Source organism: Amblyomma americanum, chromosome 6 (assembly GCF_052857255.1).
Source record: "Amblyomma americanum isolate KBUSLIRL-KWMA chromosome 6, ASM5285725v1, whole genome shotgun sequence".
In the NCBI taxonomy this organism is placed as follows: domain Eukaryota; kingdom Metazoa; phylum Arthropoda; class Arachnida; order Ixodida; family Ixodidae; genus Amblyomma; species Amblyomma americanum.
In genome coordinates, this window is record NC_135502.1 from 109,338,306 (window position 1) to 109,357,126 (window position 18,821).

The 18,821-nt window shown below is 49.8% G+C and overlaps 2 protein-coding genes across 2 annotated transcripts in view; both read left to right on the forward strand.

Moving 5' to 3' along the window:
* The window catches only part of LOC144093975 (uncharacterized), an 84,860-nt gene that overhangs the window by 10,207 nt on the left and 55,832 nt on the right, over positions 1-18,821 (forward strand). The gene's annotated exons all lie outside the window — the stretch shown is intronic.
* Positions 7,103-9,432, forward strand: LOC144093969 (uncharacterized). The gene is made up of 3 exons (XM_077627752.1): positions 7,103-7,509; positions 8,281-8,449; positions 8,525-9,432. Exons 1-3 carry the CDS (start codon positions 7,317-7,319, stop codon positions 8,994-8,996), a joined length of 834 nt encoding a protein of 277 aa, XP_077483878.1. The 5' UTR covers positions 7,103-7,316; the 3' UTR covers positions 8,997-9,432.

Genomic DNA, 18,821 nt, shown 5'->3' on the forward strand with positions numbered 1-18,821 from the left:
ACTTATTTAGACAAGGCTAGTGTCATGCCTAGTGGCCGGTTATGTGCCGGTTTTGGGAGAGACTATGCATAGGAAGGCGGCCTCTTGGCAGGTTATGACGCCGCCCAAAAACAGCATGCAGTGAAGCCGGTACTCGAAGCTTCTTCGCTGCCCCACTTGGCCTTCGGAAAAATTCCCCTATAGAATTGAAGTTAGCGGGCAGGAGTACGGAGAAATGACGGCCTCGTTGGTCTTCTTATATACGCGTTAAGAAGAAAGGGGGAATTACAGTTGCGATTTGTATTTGCAGTGGAAGGAATTTGATATAGTAATTTAGACACGGAAGTGGCGGAAAAGACGCGCCGCCGGCTGCCACCGAATTCGAAGGAGATTTCATGGTTGACATACGGTCTCGCTCCGCGTCGCCGCCGCTGCAACGGCAGAGAGCAGCGGGCAGATTTGTCGCCCCCTCGTTCGGTAGCGTTCATTCCGCCCCATTGCCGTGACGGCGATCCCGATAGCACGCTCTGATCGGCGCCGCGCCTCCGGTCCAGCTCCCGCGCCATCCGTCATCGGTTGTCCCTCTCCGCTACGAGGCGTGCCTCCGGTCGTGCCGGCACTAATACAGCGCGCTGGGGGTTAGAGAGGGTGATGAGGCCATGAAGCGTGGGTGGCGACGGCGTGAAGCAGCGACGAAGCACGCAATCCCAGCGCGAACCTTGCCCGCCGCGCCCCGAAGTACGGCAAGATTCTGGACACCAGAGCTGTTATGCAGGAATGCGGCCTTCCGAGACCATCGCGGCACATGGCACGTAGTCTCGGAGGTGTTCGTCATAAACGCTCAAAAAAGCGGTGGCAGTGAAGGGCCGGTACTGCACTGAACAGACGCAGCATCCTGGGAGGCCGGTGGGGAGTGCGGAACACAGGGAGACAGGGCCACGTTCATTTCCCTGCTGTCCGCAGGCATCCCGTGCCCAGTGTTCCGCATGATTCTCACGCAGATTCGGCGGCGCCGCAATCCGTCACAGGCGGTTGCGACAGCTTTTTTCTCTTACTGTTATTTATTCATTCTGTACCCATACGCATATATGTTTGGCATTGCAATGGATGGACGCAAACAGGCAGAGTGAGAAGTCTTCGGAAATGTGGCGATCACGTGGACCTAATCGTAACGCAGTTGCAAACTATACAGTGTAATAACAAACGAGCATGAAACCCGGAAAGCCTTATGAAGTGAATGAAGGCGATTCACATTGCATCGCCAAAAGTTTCATTGTCGGCGGCAAACAGTTCCATTCTAGTGGAAGGGTTTGCAGACAACAAGTTCATTTGAACTCATCGCTTCTAGTTTCCCCAGGTGCTCCCCAGAGGGTCGAAATTATCCCGGAGCCCTCCACTACGGCGCCTCTTCCTTCCTTCCTTCCTTCCTTCCTTCCTTCCTTCCTTCCTTCCTTCCTTCCTTCCTTCCTTCCTTCCTTTATCCCTTCCCTTACGGCGCGGTTCAGGTGTCCAACGATATATGAGACATACTACGCCATTTCCTTTCCCTAGAACCTATTATTATTATTATTATTATTATCATTATTATTATTATTATTATTATTATTATTATTATTATTATTATTATTATTATTATTATTATTATTATTATTATTATTATTATAGATTCCTGTTCACAAATACCTATGGCCAATACACCGTTACATATAATGCCGAGGAAAGAGACAGTATCGACGTCCGATGCCAATTGTACCGACCTTCGTAAATACCGAAAAATGACTCTGATAGCAACTTAATGTTTTCTATAGATTCGATTGCCATCTTTCGAGATGCCATCTTTCAGCAACTGTCAAAGGAGCAGTGTTGGTTCGCCTGGCCACGGCCGGGCTCGAGGGGAGCGCGCAAGCCGGCCGGAGTTTGGCAAACCTTCTCGAGACGCTTGCCGCGCTGCCGTGTTGTTACCACACGCGCGTAAAAAAGAAATGACGCTCGATTTGCGTGGTTAGGCCGAGTGCGAATTAAGTGCGCTAGCAGTGTGTTTACCCGCCGCCGTGGCGGAGTGGTTAGAGCGCTCGACTACTGATCCGGAGTTCCCGGGTTCGAACCCGACCGCGGCGGCTGCGTTTTTATGGAGGCAAAACGCTAAGGCGCCCGTGTGCTGCATGTGCGATGTCAGTTCACGTTAAATATCCCCAGGTGGTCGAAATCATTCCGGAGCCCTCCACTACGGCACACCTTCTCTCCTTTCTTCTTTCACTCCGTCCTTTATCCCTTCCCTTGCGGCGCAGTTCAGGTGTCCAACGATATATATGAGACAGATACTGCGCCATTTCCTTTCCCCCCCAAAAAACAATTATTACTGTTATTATTATTATTATTATTATTAATATTATTATTATTATTATTATTATTATTATTATTATTATTATTATTATTATTATTATTATTATTATTATTATTATTATTAGTTCTGATTTCCACTTCGGTCAGATCCACTGTTCTCGGACGGCAGCTGTTCGGATAGCGATAATGGGTTAATGTCCACATATGAGAAATTGGTCATTCTCTCCGTTCATAGATCCCCGGGAGTCTTTCTGTACCACTTCTGGAGCAGTGGTGCAGCAGTTCAGCGATGCGCCACTGCCCTTCTATGGCAGCTGCAGCCATCGGTGGGACATGGGTTGCTCTTTCCGAGCAGCCTCTCATCACGATGAAATGATCTGGCAAAAAAAAAGCGGTCTTCTAACTCAAAAAGCTCATTTTTTTTTTAAATCGAAGAACATCTTAGGTGAAACATCCGGTATAGTGAAACTCTGCATGTATAGACCCCGTGGCTCCGCAGTGGTGAGTTCCTCTTGAGAATGTTCGAGCTACTCGAAACACTAACTGTGCAAAACGATCTGCACTGCACGGGATGGAAGCCGGCCCCTCTGGGCTATATATATATATATATATATATATATATATATATATATATATATATATATATATATATATATATATATATATATATATATATATATATATATATATATATATATATATATTTGACAACCGAGTTTTGTCGGAAACTTCCGAGCCGGAGCGTTTGCTCGCTCGCTCCGCCCGGGGTGTCAGGCGCTGCTCCGTTCCTCGCTAAATGTATCTGGTAGCAGGACAGAAACCTATTCGCCATCGCGTGACCCCTGTCACCCGTGTAAATCTTTGTGCGTCTCTCTCATTCCTTTCTTTTCGTGATGCTGCTTTCTGACACGCGCGCGCAGTTTAGGAAGTCCACATCGGTCTCAGAAAACTAATGCGATAGCATTTGATTTCACATTTGTCGCAACTTCCGTTATTAATTCTGTGTGTGTTTGCGTCAGTTTCTTTGCACATGTCGGTCCACCAACCACCATATTCGGACAGGTGTAGCTATCGTCGCAGGCATCCGTTATGCTGTGACGGTGCCGACATTTGCGTATATCACAGCCCGCCCATCGGGGTCGTCACAGGGTGACGTGGCCTCTCTCGACCAATTAGAGTGAACCACCGGGGAGGAGGTGGCGAAGTTATTAAGCCACGTGTCCTTTGTCGAGCAATCAGTAAATTTCATGACATCGGGCATCGGTGGAGTTGTTTGGTGCGACGGCAACTCTGATATGCATTAGAAGCATTGCGCCAAAAGTCCACACGGTGCATGTGACGAGCTTCGAATGCATGGCGCTAATAAATCTACAGCCCGCTTCCTCCAATCGGAGTTCGTCGTTCCTGTGCGAAGAAAGCGCGCGTACCGAAGAGGTCCATTCGGGGAAACTAGAGTCCATTCGAGCGACCTTTTCAGAGGAGATGCGCCAGACGCGTCCTTGATGCAACTGCTATATATACTAAATGACGCAGACACTGCGTACGCGCAGTTCTGCACTTGTATGTTTTGTTTGTTTGTTTTGTTTTTGCTCTGGCAACAGCTTTACGCGCACTTGCGACGCATAGGACACCGGTGTGAGTCACCTTTCTGCATGCCACGCCTGGCGGCGCACCATATATGCTTTCCGCTAAAGTCGCAAGGGCCACCGCGTTGCGTGGGGCTGTAGTGCGTGGGTGGTGTGGTTGATTGGAATATGTATTTAGTAATGAGGGGAGTGAAGCGGGGACGGTAATTTCCTTCAGCGCGCGCGCGTTGGAGGCGAATTAATTGCTCCGGGGTGGATCATTGGCCTCCTTAAAGAAACAAAAAGGCAGGGAGGTGGCGGGGGGGGGGGGGGGGGGGGTGGGGGGAGGATGGGAGTCAAGTTTCGTCGACGAAGTGATCCCCTTTGGTGCCGTTTGGGTGTATCAAATCCAATAGAGGACTTGGACCCCCGGTGGTCTGTATCGGGTATATCGCATCAGTTTGTGTCTGCATCTGGTGAATTCTAGGGTCGATCAGTCGCACCACAGTATACGTGGCCGGAAGTCGGTTATTTTTGTCGACGCTGCTTGCAAAAAGCCGTAGGTACGAAACTGCTGTGCAGCGTGCTTTTACGCTTCTCATCGCATTCCACTCTTCCTACCTCTTCTGTTAGGAGGAGCCGTTTTGCGAGGAGGACTTGCACGTTGGGAATGAAATGCAGTGTTCATGTTAGTACATGCTTGTCTATTAAGACAAGGACTGGAGGTTAGGTGAAGACAACGACCGCTGGACAACAGCTAACAGTAGCCGTAAAGTGATTTGCACGAATGAAAGGAGCCAGTTCGCTCAGTCCTTGACTTGTGGCGTTGCATGATGCGGTGTCTCGTCTTACAGCAACCGATCGCGACTCAAGAACGAAGCGTCAGATGTTCATCGAAGGTAGCCCTCCAGCCAATGGCGTTGACCGATTTTTGTAACGCCGAGGTTAATCCGATGAAGCCGTGTTTATTCCCATTTCAGACGCCTCCCACTGTGATGTGACGCTAGCAGGTTTAAACGATTATCCACGGCGTCATGAGAGTCGGTCGACGCCATTGGCTTCAGGGCCCCCTTTCGGGGTCATCTGCCACTTCGTACTTGGGTTGCATCCTACTTCACTGTGTGTGCAGCTCTGCAGTGCTAGCCACCATAGCAGTGCTCTTAGGAGCGACAAGACAGTATATGAACAGTTTTCTTTTTTCATTTGTTTTCGTCATTGCGAAGTATCAGGCGCATCTTCGCCGAGATCGGGCGTCTGGGGCATGCGCGCGTCTGTGCCACGGGTCGTCGCAACATCGGGCACCCGCATTCGAGCTGCAGGATGTCTCTCCCCGTGGCCGAGAAGCACACAGAGCCGACGATCGAGGGGCAGCCATGTGGGCGGGGTAGTGCTGCATGTGCTCGACGGGAGCCTTCGTCTATTTGTGGCCCCGGTCGACGACCCGTCATCGCCCCCCTCCTCCCACTGTTCGGGGGGTGGGCGGCGGAAATCGAAGACCCCCGCACCGCTCCCCGCGCTCTTTTTTTTTTCTAGCTCGCACACCCTCGCTTTCTTCCTAAAGGGTCCACGGACCGCTGGCGCGGATCCGCTGGTGTTGTGGGGAGCGCGGTTCTCCACTGCCGGCGTCAGCGCCCTCTGGGTTCGGCTCCCCGGCCACATTCTTCGGCCTTTGTGTTCGGTTCTCTTCGGGAACCTGGAAAACGCGTGCGAAATGCCTGCATACGTACAAGCTCCTTTCGCAGGTCTGTGACGCACCGAGCTTCCCCCTCCCGCTTTGCTACTTTTTTGCTACCATTTATTTCGACGAAGAAAGTTCAAGATGTGCTTTGTGCTGAACACCCCCCCCCCCCCATATCTCTCTCTCTCTCTCTCTCTAACCATTCCCTCCCGAGAGTTGGTCTCAAGTCCGTCTCTGAGGAGATGCTGCAGGTGACCTTTACCCCGATAACGTCCGAAAAACTGCCAGTGCTCGTAGTCCGGGTGACGTATACCTGCCCCGCCAGAGGACAGTTTTCGCCTCCATGGTCCTCCTAGTGCTATCGCTCTTAAGGCCCCGTTATCTGCGGGTAAATGCGGCGTTTTTGCCCGTCCGTGTGCCCGGTCGGAGTCTGCAGGCGGTGCCGCTGACGGCTCAGCTGGAGACACTTCCGTATACGGAACGCGGAAAAAGGGGAATCAGACCGTATCATCGGCCGGCGAAGTTTCCGTATACATGCCCTACAGAGCGGTCCATCACTCGCACTGTCTCACAAACAGTTGTTTTTCTCTCTCTCTCTCTCTCTCTCTTTTTTTGACGTGGGCGATCACGCACGAGCGTTTGGTTTTCTTCGCTTCGAAGCGCGGTGAGGTAAACGCTGTATTTCTTGGTCCCGATGAAGTCTTGGGCCGTTCTGGCGTAGCCACCACAGGCCTGGCTGCATCTTTGTTTCCACCGAGAGGATATGGTGGCTACAGGGGACGCTTGATTCTCGCGAATTAGTGCCCCATCTTCTTGCGGCTTATACCTTGGGTATGATCTCAGACTAACATCCACGAGGCCTTTCTCAACGTGTTCCCGCGTAGCCTTCTTTCTTCTCTGCTCTCACTGTGCGATGACTCCTGGTGCTGTGCTTGTGACGTCATTCCGCCTTGTTACTTCATCCAGAAGCAACTGTATTGGCGCTATTACTAATTTGTCTATATATAGAAAGCGACGAATATCGGCTTCGTCCAAACGCAGCCGCCGCGTTCGAATTCAATCCTGGTGCGCGGTGGCTGCGTCTTGAAAGAAGTCCGCGTACTGTGAGATGTCACTGCACGGTAAAGAACCGCAGGTGCGGGAAATTAACCCGCAGTCCTCTTTTACGGCGCCTCTTTCTCCCTTTTCCCTCTGTCACTCCCTCTGTCATTCCTTCCTTCACGGCGTGGTTGAAGTGTCCACACCTGCCGCTATGGCTCAGTGCTTAGAGCATTCGGATACTGAGCGGGAGTACCCGGGTTCGAACCCGGCCGCTGCGGCCGCGTTTCGACGGAGGCAAAACGCAGAAGGCGCCCGTGTGCTGCGCGATATCAGTGCACTTTAAAGATCCCCAGGTGGTCGAAATTCCTCCGGAGCTCTCCACTACGATACCCTCTTTCTCGCTTTCTTTCACTCCCACCTTCCTCCCTCCCTCACGGCGCGGTCGAGGCGCCCACCAAGAAATGACAGAGTTACCGCGTCTTTAATAACTAAAGCCCGTTTCACATGCAAGCGAAAATGCCAGCGAATCCTGTCGCAGCGACGGAAAAACCTGTTTCGACCCGTCGCGGCGGCTCGGCGTGCCGGGGCGACGGGGTTCCAACAAGTTGGAAATTTTCGCAGCGACAGAGCGATAGCTCCGCCCTCTGACCAATGACTGCACGGCGGAAAAGCCACGTGACAAGAAGAGGATTCGTGCGGGAAAGACGACAATGTTTGTTTGCTACACGTGCTTCCGACACCACGACAACATGTCGCGTGGACTGTTCAATGAGGTGCTGATCATTGAAGTATTCAAGCGCCCACTTCTATGGGATGTTAAAGATAACAACTTCCGCAATAAGTCGACCAAGGAGTCCCTTTGGGAAGAAGTGAGGGACGCAATTCGAGCAATTGACGACACCGGTAAGTGAAAGCACGCTTTGTGGCGAGCTCGAATATTATCAGCCATTTTTTTCATTGTGCAGCCAACAAATTTTCCTCGTCACACTGGCAGGATTCTGCAGCGTGTCAAAAACTGTTTTATGTCCCCGCGCATTCTTGCGTACTGCTCGGTGTTTTTTTTTTCGGTGCGCCGGCTATTGTGCGTAGATGAGCTGTATGAAAATTGTCGGCATCCCGCAGCCGTGAGCAAATGTTTTTGGTTCTTAAGACACGCTAGCTGCATCATTTTGTACCCTTCACTTCAATCGTGAAATGCACGACGTGCATGTTTTCATGTTCTCAGCTACGTTCGTAAATGCGGGAGGCGACCTTTCTCAGGCGTGAAGTTAATCCGGGCGCAGAGAGCCTATTAAAATCGTCTCTTGCGTGTATGTAGAGCGAGCGCTCCGTCCCGCGGCACTGCCCGCTCATCGTAGTCTTGTACGTAGCATTAATCTGCAGCTTCTGAACCGCGCAAAATCATCTCGTGCGTGTCCGCAAAATAAATCATTCATCATGTGTGTGCCTCAGTTCAGTCATGCATGCATGCATAATCAGTAAAACTGCCTTTTAGAAGAAAAAAAAACTCGTGCTTCCGTACTGAATCGTGTGTTGTAAACATTTTCTGCAACATTCTTGTGTGCTAACAGATGAGAATTTGTACATGTTCATGCTAAACTTTGGGCCACATGTCTGCCATTGTTTCCTTATTTGCTTGTTTAACATTATGCTCTATACTGCTCCATATTTCAGTAACAGTTGAGGAGATTATTGCTCGGTGGAAGAATCTAAAAGATACGTACAGGCGAAAAATTAAAGAGGAAAAAGACGGGAAGAAGAGTGGGTCAGGAGCCACTGCAAAGACGGCCTGGCCACATTTAAAGCAGATGGAGTTCCTGAGGGACTCCATGGAAACGAGACGGTAAGCAATGACTGATACTAATGACGAATTGAATGTGTAAGTGACAGCAATTAACAGCCTGTACATTTTACTCAGGAGCTTCTGCAACCTAGACGCAGTGAGCCACGTGCAGGTGGCCAGCGCAGCAGCCGAGACGAGCCACGCCAGCTGCAGCCCAGCATCGCCAGGCTCGAAAGTACAAGCATCGCCAAATGAATTTGAAAGCATGTATAGCGTCCCAGGCCTTCCTGATGAACCAGGACCATCCTGTATGGCAGCAAATTCACAAGAGGTTCTCCCACATAGGGAAAACAAGCGACAAAAGAAAAGGCGGCAGGAAGTGGAGGCTGCTGACAGGGACATTCAGGCCGTGCGAAGTGCAATTGCTGCGCACAGGCCAATGGACGCCAGCAGCCATTTTCTTCTGTCCCTGCGGCCGCAATTGGAGGCAACTCCACCACACATGCTCGTGCATCTTAAGATGGAGTTATTACATATTTGCCATTTGTACAGCCAGGGTGAATACCCTTCTAACCTGGCTGTACATAAGGAAATAAATGATCATTAATTTTTGTATGTCTGTTTATTTTTTGCTGCAGTTGTTCTACCACAGAAGCATACATGTCACACATACATACATGAATTCAACACAAATATATACAGTAGCCAATTTAATCAGAATGTTAATGATAGAGACAGCAGCACACAGCAGTGGGACGTCCCGCCAGTAACAAAAGAGTAAATAAAGCCTTAGGAGCAATGCAAAGGTGAAAAGCAGCTGGTGAGGATCGGGTAACAGCAGACCTGCTGAAAGACGGAGGGGAGATTCTGCTATAAAAACTAGCCACCCTGTATACACAATGCCATATGACCTCGACCGTACCAGAAGCTTGGAAGAACGCAAATATAATCTTAATTCATAAGAAAGGAGACGCCATTAGACCGATCAGCTTACTGTCCGTTGCCTACAAAGTATTTACTAAGGTAATCGCTAATAGAGTCAGGGCAACCTCAGACTTTAATCAACCAAATGACCAGGTAGGCTTTCATAAAGGATATTCCACAATGGATCACATTCACACTATCAATCAGATGATAGAAAAATATGCAGAATATAACCAACCCCTATATATAGCCTTCATTGATTAGGAGAAAGCATTTGAATTGAATTAAATTTATTTCTCCAGAACAACTGGAAGGATTTCCAGGCAAAAAGCTGCTTTTACAGCTTGACTGGGCCCAGAAAACCTTTACATAGCATAGCAGTGGCTTCAACATATCAGCTGATGGAAATGAACATAATAAAGATACAACAAAAGAGAACAAATATACACACTATCAAATACAAACAATCAGTACACTTAATACATACAACTGTATGATTATAACTTCTAGCCTCATATAGTGCAAAAGAATACGTAATTAAGAAATGCATATGTAATATAATCACAAAAATGAACTTTATGTTCAGTAATACATATTTTAAACATATGCATATACATGAAAAGCAGAATACACACATCAAGTTGCATCAAGTTGAGGTTTTCAGTGGAAACCTCAGCAGTCATACAGGCATTGCAGAATCAGGGTGTAGAAGAGCCTTATGTCAAAATACTGGAAGATATATAAACTGCACAGGTACCATAGTCCTCCATAAAGTCGGCAGTAAAATTCCAATAAGGAAGGGCGTCAGGCAGGGAGACATGATCTTGCCAATGCTACTCACCGCCTGTTTACAGGAGGTATTCTGAGGCCTGAATTGGGAACGGTTGGGGATAAGAGCTAGTTAATGGAGAATACCTAAATAATCTGCGATTCACTTATAACATTGCCTTACTGAGTCACTTAGGACGTGAACTGCAAATCATGATTAATGAGTTAGACAGGCAGAGGAGAACGGCGGGTCTAAAAATTAACATGCAGAAAACCAAAGCAATGTTCAACAGTATAGCAAGGGAACAACAGTTCACAATTGGTAGCGAAGGGCTGGAATTGGTAAAGGACGTCTACTTCGGGCAGGTAGTGACCGCTGATCCGGATCATGAGGGAGAACTAGAAGGATAAGAATGGGATGGAGCGCATATGGCAGGTTCTCTCGGATCATGAATAGCAGGTTACCAATATCCCTCAAGAGAAAAGTGCACAACAGCTGTATCTCACTGATACTCACCTACAGTGCAGAAACGTGGAGGGTAAAGAAAAGGGTCCAGCTTAAGTTAAGGACAACACAGCGAGCCACGGAAAGGAAAATGATAGGTGTAACGTTAAAGAGACCGGAAGCGGGCAGAGTGGGTGAGGGAACAAACGTGTGTTAATGACAGCAGAGTCGAAATCAAGAGGAAAAAATGGACTTGGGCAGGGCATGTACTGCAAAGGCACGATAACCGCTGGTCCTTAAGGGAAACGGAGCGGATTCCAAGAGACGGCAAGCGTAGCAGAGGGCGGCAGGAGGTTAGGTGGGCAGATGAGATTAGGAAGTTTGCAGGCACAGGGTGGGCGCAGCTGGCAAAGGACAGAGTTAATTGGAGAGACATGGGAGAGGCAAAAGCCTCTCCCATGTCTCCCATGGGTGTAGTAAGGCTGATGATGACAATCAGCAGTGTATCATCATCATCGCCGCAGCCCAGCTGATGCCCACTGCCATGGCACTGCTCCTTGGCTACTCATAAAATAAGATTTGAACAAATCTCTTGTCTCGGCTGCGGAACGACTGTAGTTGTGCCCTACAGGTGGCTCAAGATTGAGCACGGCTGCGTCTTCTGCTGCTGCCCGCCACTGACCTGCAGTAACATTGCCATAGGCATCTTCCACGTCGGCATAGTTTTCCGGCATATAGATGGCATCCTCCACAAGAAAGTTATGAAGAACGCATGATGCCATGACAACGTAGTCAGCGTTTTCCGGAAGGAGATTAATGACGCGGCGGAAGATCCGGAACCGGGACGCCATAACGCCAAAGGCGTTTTCAACGCACCTTCTGGAAAGAATGAAACATCACTGAGTGCTTTGTTTTTTTGTCAACTGCACACACACATGAAAAGTATCTGCATTCATTGCCACCAGGATAGTGATGAAATCCATGCAGTAGATCAGTTTTGTGCCGCAACAAACCTTGCACGGCTGAGCCTGTAATTGAATATTCGTTTAGAGTCGTCCAGGCCCCTGCCCGGGTAGGGTCGCAGAAAATCAGGGCGCAGCTGGAACGCCTCGTCTCCAAGAAAAACATGAGGTGCCACTGTTGATGTTCTTGGTAGCAATTTAGGAAGTGGCAGATTCAGGAGGCCACGCTCAAGGCATTTTCCCATCCTTGATGCGCTAAGGGTCCCTCCATCGCTCTGCCTCCCATAAGCCCCAACGTCAACCATGACAAACTTGAGATTGCTGTCGGCCACAGCCATCAGTACTATTGAGTACATACCCTGTAATGACAAGAGTTTATATATACAGAAAAATAATGTAATTGGAAAAAGACCATTCAATGTGTACATTACCTTATAGTTGAAATAAAGGCTGCCTGAATGTGGTGGGGCCTGAATTTGCACATGTTTGCCATCCACGGCACCAACACAGTGTGGAAAATTCCACTTTTCACAAAATCCGGAGGCAACCTTCTCCCAGTCAGCAGTGGTTGGTATCTGCGGTGGCAATGAAGTAGAAACATGAAAGCATTTTTAGTCTAAAACTAGTAGCAGCAAAACGACGGTGCAGTGAGAAGCATTCATCCGGTCTTCTCTGCCAATGCGTGCCTTCGGTTTGTGCCCATTTTCCCTGTAGTACAAAACGAGCGCAGCAACATGCACTACTCAGATGTTTTCAGTACATCAAGCAACTGCTCGTGTAAAATTTCTTTTCCTTTTTGACAGCAGGGGGAAGGCATGTAAGCTGCAGTAGTCATTAAATATACTATTCATTTTAAATGGTAGCAACACATAGGTCACAAGGTCCCAGTAAGCACAGCAGGCTTCGCCTGAAAGATTTCATGTTTTTATGGGGGTTTAATGTCCCAAAGCGCCTCGGGCTATGAAGGACGCTGCAACGGAGGGCTCCGGAAATTTCGACCGCCTGGGGTTCCTTACCATGCACTGACATCGCACAGTACACGGGCCTCTAGAATTTCCCCTCTATCGAGATTCCCTTCGCCTTAATGAGTATTTCACTCCAGCTGCAACGCACCTTGAGGCAAATCGGCTGGAGGACTTCCCAAAGCAGCTTGCAGGTGTCGCAGATGATGCCGTTCGCAGTGGAGATGCCCACGCGGAACGCCATGGCAACATCCTGGATCTGCATTCCCGATGCCAAGTACCTAGAAGGAATCGCAAAAAAACAATATCCGTTTGCATGCAATGGTCAGGTAGTCATCAATGAAACGCGTTTATAGTACCTCAGTGTCATGGCAAGCCTTGCTCGTGATGGTATCGGCTCCCGTATAATGTACTGCTTTGTGAGAGGCCCCTCAACAAGGGCGTGAAGTTCCTCGAACTTGCTTGCGGACATCTTATAGTACTTGTGGAAGTACTCACTGTCTCCGCTCATGAGGAGTGGCATCTGTACAGAAAACTTTGCAGTTTAAGGCACCAGTATCAGGCAAACTACAACGTGCAACTCACCGCGGTGTAGTACTCAGATTCTTGCTTGCGGTTCTCCCAGACGGGCCGCACCCACCAGCGCCGCGGCATTGGGAGCTCCAGCAACGCCTTCTTTTTTCTTAACAGACAGTATTCCTCTAGCAAGAGGAGATGGGTGTACGACGACTCAAATGTTTCGCATACATCCATTTCGGACGACACCACGTCTGCTCCGCCGTCTGCCCCTCCGATTGCACGAGCGTCCATGTTTGCAAATGACCAGAATTTCGAAGCGGCGCTGGTTACACCGCACGTACGGACTTAAAAAATGATGTTATTACCATCAAAATAAGAAGTATTTGATATTTAAAAAAGAAGAGTCCTTTATTTCTTAACAAAATTTGAGTAATCGTGGCAAAATAATGCATAAACATTGTCCGTGTTGTTGTTTGCAAACCACCGAAACCAACCGCGAGCTCGTATTCTTTGCCAGCAACACTGATATTCGCAGCGGCAGTAAACGCTGTGGAGCGACGCATGTGAAACGGAACCCTGCGAAAAGCATCGCTGCGCCGTGCCGCTGGTCGCTGAGTTCGCTCAATCGCTTGCGTGTGAACCGCCCTTAATGGGTAGGACGGAGTGAGAGACGAGTGAGGGAAAGGTGCGCCGTAATGGAGGGCTCCGGACAAATTTAGACCACCTGTGCAGTGAGTCTACTACACTCCTTGCTTTTTTTGTTTGTTTTGAAGGCACCCACTTAATTCGTCAAGATTCGTGTTTTTTTTTTTCACACGATGGGGAATTTTTCTCATGAGCGTTGGAGTCATAAATGCGGCTAGTTCTACGTGACACATCAACCACACAGATAAAAAACTATAAATCACTTCCACTGCTCGTATACTCTTACCCCCCCCCCCCTTCTTTTTCTAGAAGTTAGGCACGCACTTCCCCAAATTTCAGTTCCTCGGCAAACCACTGCACCCGATGTTCTTTAGCTTGCACTCACATTACACAGCACACGGGCGTCTTTTGGCATTCCTGCACTGTTAGACATCTGCAGCCTGTGGTTTCGCATAGAGCGAGTGCAGTTTCCGAATCGGAACGCGTACATTCGAGGGGAAAAAATGGCCTCGAATGTCGGATTGACTGTCGAGTATTAAATGTGTCTGAAATGTCGGCTAACAGATGCGGGAGAGGGCAATAGCGGCGGCACATGTGATTAATATCCTTCGGGAAGTGTGTAGCGTCGTTTACAGATGAAAAATAAGAACATAGCGCTGAATCGGACCGTCTTTTTCGGTACCGTTTACCCTTTCCTTAGTCGTTCGCGAGGTTCGCCCCGCTTTCGGTCAGACTTGTCTTTCAGAGCCGCCACATCCAAGCAGTTCTCCCTGTGTGTGTGTGTGTGTGTGTGTGTGTGTGTGTGTGTGTGTGTGTGTGTGTGTGTGTGTGTGTGTGTGTGTGTGTGTGTGTGTGTGTGTGTGTGTGTGTGTGTGTGTGTGTGTGTGTGTGTGTGTGTGTGTGTGTGTGTGTGTGTGTGTGTGTGTGTGTGTGTGTGTGTGTGTGTGTGTGTGTGTGTGTGTGTGTGTGTGTGTGTGTGTGTGTGTGTGTGTGTGTGTGTGTGTGTGTGTGTGTGTGTGTGTGTGTGTGTGTGTGTGTGTGTGTGTGTGTGTGTGTGTGTGTGTGTGTGTGTGTGTGTGTGTGTGTGTGTGTGTGTGTGTGTGTGTGTGTGTGTGTGTGTGTGTGTGTGTGTGTGTGTGTGTGTGTGTGTGTGTGTGTGTGTGTGTGTGTGTGTGTGTGTGTGTGTGTGTGTGTGTGTGTGTGTGTGTGTGTGTGTGTGTGTGTGTGTGTGTGTGTGTGTGTGTGTGTGTGTGTGTGTGTGTGTGTGTGTGTGTGTGTGTGTGTGTGTGTGTGTGTGTGTGTGTGTGTGTGTGTGTGTGTGTGTGTGTGTGTGTGTGTGTGTGTGTGTGTGTGTGTGTGTGTGTGTGTGTGTGTGTGTGTGTGTGTGTGTGTGTGTGTGTGTGTGTGTGTGTGTGTGCTCGGTCGCTGCAGCTCGCCTCGGCTGGCGCATATACAAGTACGCATGTTGCAACCGGCACGTGAGCTTTCAAAAACGAAGAAAACTGGCGCGCAGAGAATGGACGAGTCGATGGTTCCCGCCGCGTTGGTGCGGGCAGCGAGACGGATGGTACGCGACGGTTGACTCCACGTTGCCTACCGCAGCAGCCATCGTATAGCTCTCGTCTCATTGGCTGTCAGTTCTTTTTTTTTTCTTTTCCTCGCGCAGCTCGTTTACTGCGAAACGAGTGGGGCGTCGCGATGACCGAGGACGTGGGAGCGCAGACAGCGCTTGATTGCTCAGGATAGCTGTAGTTCGTTTTTCTTTTCTGCACTTCGCTGTGCAGTCGTCGTCGTCGGGGCAGCGCGCTACGCTCAGCTGCGCGGACGCGCCGAGTCGGAGTTGTTCGCGCGGTCAGCGTCGCTTCTCGTCGTCCTTGCCCTTGGCGGCCCGCGGTCGTTTCACGGCGCCTTTAACGCCGCCGCGACCTCCAGGCTGGACGCGGGCTGCTCTGCAACAGTTTACAACCGGGCGCCGTCGCCCGTGTGGCGAAGGCGCCCCCGAGCAGCGTCTGGCCACTCGTCACACATTGCTCGCTCGTGCAACGCGTACCCCCGCTCTCTCTCTTCGTGCGGGAGCATTTGGAGGGTTGTGCGGGGCGTCGTGCCGTCGTCCCGAGCGGTTTCTGCTCGCGTTTCGGGGGCGTCACGGCAGCTTATTTCGCAGTTTGCGCCAGAAAACGGAGGCGGTCGTCGCCTTCCTTCGTGGAAGGTCCACCGGGGGAGGGGGAGGGGTGTAGAAGGCACGTACGCTCGTGTACTCGTGAACCCCCACTCACTGTAGTTCTTCCCGGAAGAAGGACGTGGTGTGTTGCTTCGGTGGCTTTTTTTTTTTTCGTCTTTCCTCTAGCTTGGCTGAGGCCTGTGTGTCTGCCGCGTAGCTGATGAGACGCCGTCGACGTGCTCACCGATGGCTGCGCTTCAGGAACGGGTTCGAAGTGAGCGGAAAGGAGAGAGAGAGAAAGGAAATCATAATACTCGAACGCTAGAAACGACGGGAGCACTTGGTGTACCTATTCTGCGTCGAAAACAACAAAACTCGTCGCCATTCAACAGCATGTGGCCTGTCCGTAGCGCATGTGAAACGACTGTCTTCGGAGATATATGACGGGACCACGGACTTTTGGCATCCATCGATGAACGGACTCTGTTTGTATAGCGTTTTTTGCTTCCTGCCGAGACAGGTTGTGGTTGTTGTAACTCAATTGTAAGCTACAGGTGTAACTAGCCTTGCGGAGTTGCGCCGGCAATTGCTCCATCGTAGCGACTCTTCGATTTATTGAGGGCGACCATTTGTGGCACAGTTTTGTGACCTGTAGCAGTCCTCTAGTCCTGCGGAAGCACACAGAAGGGTTTCCAGCTGCCACCATCGCAAAATGGGTAGAACAGTCTGGTGTCGTGAAGGTATCTGAGGTGAAGACTCTGATTGACACGGCGCACCTGTTTTCTTAGCTGTTGCCAAGTGCTTTAATCCCCTCGAGGTGCGGCTTACACGAGTTATCTTCGTCATGCGCAGGCAAATGCGCCCACACATACCTCACGCTCGAGAGCCTTGCCATTGACGCACCTTCGCGCTTAGCCCGTGTCCGCGCGGTGGAAGGATTCCACTTAAAAAGCGTAAGGCACGAACTGCCTGACCTGCTTCTATATTTTTTTTTCCCCCGGCCGACGTTTCTTTCCTCGTTGTGAACGACAGAGTTCACGCGGGCCGTAGAGCGGCACAGGTTCAGAGTACGTTTTGTGACGTTTTCTTTTGTGAACGTGGGGCACGACGTGCGGGTTTCTCTTCTTTTTTTGTTTTGTTTTAGGCACTGCAGTTCGCTTTGCGGTCAGTTGACGCTTCCGGCCCCCCTCTCTCGGTAAGCAGAGTACTGGTGCACAGTCACCGCACCCGGCGCCAGTACTGAAAACGTTACAGGGTAACTGAGAGCACAGGGGACGCCGGGGGAAACGCCCGTGACGAGCTGCAGCATGCATTTATCAGTCCGAAGCGGTGAACACGCAACAATCGAACGGAGGGAGGCTGGGACGCATCGCTGTGATTGAGGATACAAGCTTAGGAGGCTACACGGAAAATATTAAACTGTGACCAATAAAATGTTTGGTTTGGTTTATGGGGTCTAACGTCCCAAAGCGATGACCAATAAAATGTAACAAGCCAGTTTGCTGCGAGTTATTTCTACCTCATAGGTTCCGGCTCACGCAAAACAGAAGTCATCTTGCGTAGACCAGCTGCTCCTTCTCTCTTTTTATAATATATATATATATATGTGTGTGTGTGCGTGTGTGTGTGTGTGTGTGTGTGTGTGTGTGTGTGTGTGTGTGTGTGTGTGTGTGTGTGTGTGTGTGTGTGTGTGTGTGTGTGTGTGTGTGTGTGTGTGTGTGTGTGTGTGTGTGTGTGTGTGTGTGTGTGTGTGTGTGTGTGTGGTTTTAAAGAAAATTACTTACAAAGCAGCAGAAAAAACAACCATGCCGCCGGTGGGATCCGCACCCACGACCTCCGAATATCGCGTCCGGTGCTCTTACCAACTGAGCTACGGCGACGACTGTCCAATCTGCTGCTCTTGTGGGTATTTATGTTTACTGGGTGTAAGCGAGCCTTGAGTGTTCACCAGTAATTTTCTTTAAAACCGATTGATTGGCACTACAAATTAAAAAAAATTAAAAGCATTCCCCTATGCACCTTGGTTTCGGTGACTGTTGGCTTCCTTAATATGTTTGTCAAACGAGCCCCTCATTTCCTTTACCTTGTCTGCTATATATATATATATATATATATATATATATATATATATATATATATATATATATATATTGTAGGGGTGTGTTTATTCGGTGAACCCAGATGATTCCAGCCGCTCAGGGGAGACTCGCAGCGAAGCGTCAGGCGTGGCGAAAGAGCAAGGCAGCGAACAACTTCTTCGTCCTTGAGAGCGGCAGCACGCGACGCATGTCAGTGGTTATATCGATGAAGATTACCACACTACAGTTGCCCCCCCGGGCAGAGAAGGAGCCATCCTGGCGACTCATGGTGCCGAAAGGACAGACGGATCGTAGTAGGGCTTGATTCGGTCCACATGAACTATTTCGCGTCCACGGCGACGCAAGTCCGCAGATGGCGTAACGGGCTCAACTACGTAGTTCACAGGAGATGTTTTTTGAAGCACTCGGTATGGACCGTGATACCGAGCAAGAAGCTTCTTTGACAGGCCGGCGGTTGTGGCAGGAACCCAGAGCCACACCAGGGAGTTGGGCGCATATGAAGGCGCCTCACCAGTGTCACGATGGTGTTTTTGTTGCCATTGATTTTCCTTTGTGAGCGAACGAGCGAGCTGACGGCATTCTTCTGCATACTGGGCGGCGTCCGAGAGTGGCGTCGATTCAGAAACATCAGGGCGGTAGGGAAAAAGCGCGTCCATTGTGCAGGTTGGCTCGCGCCCGTAAAGAAGAAAAAAGGGAGAGAATCCAGTGGTGGTCTGTATCGCAGTGTTGTACGCGTAGGTTACGAAGGGAAGAACGTGGTCCCAGTTGGAATGAGCGTCGTTGACGTACATGGCCAGCATGTCACTCAGAGTACGGTTGAAGCGTTCTGTCAGGCCATTCGTCTGAGGGTGGTAAGAAGTAGCGGTGCGATGAATGATGCGACATTCGTTCAGTAGGGCCTCGAGAGCGTCGCTCAAGAAAACGCGTCCGCGGTCACTGAGCAGTTC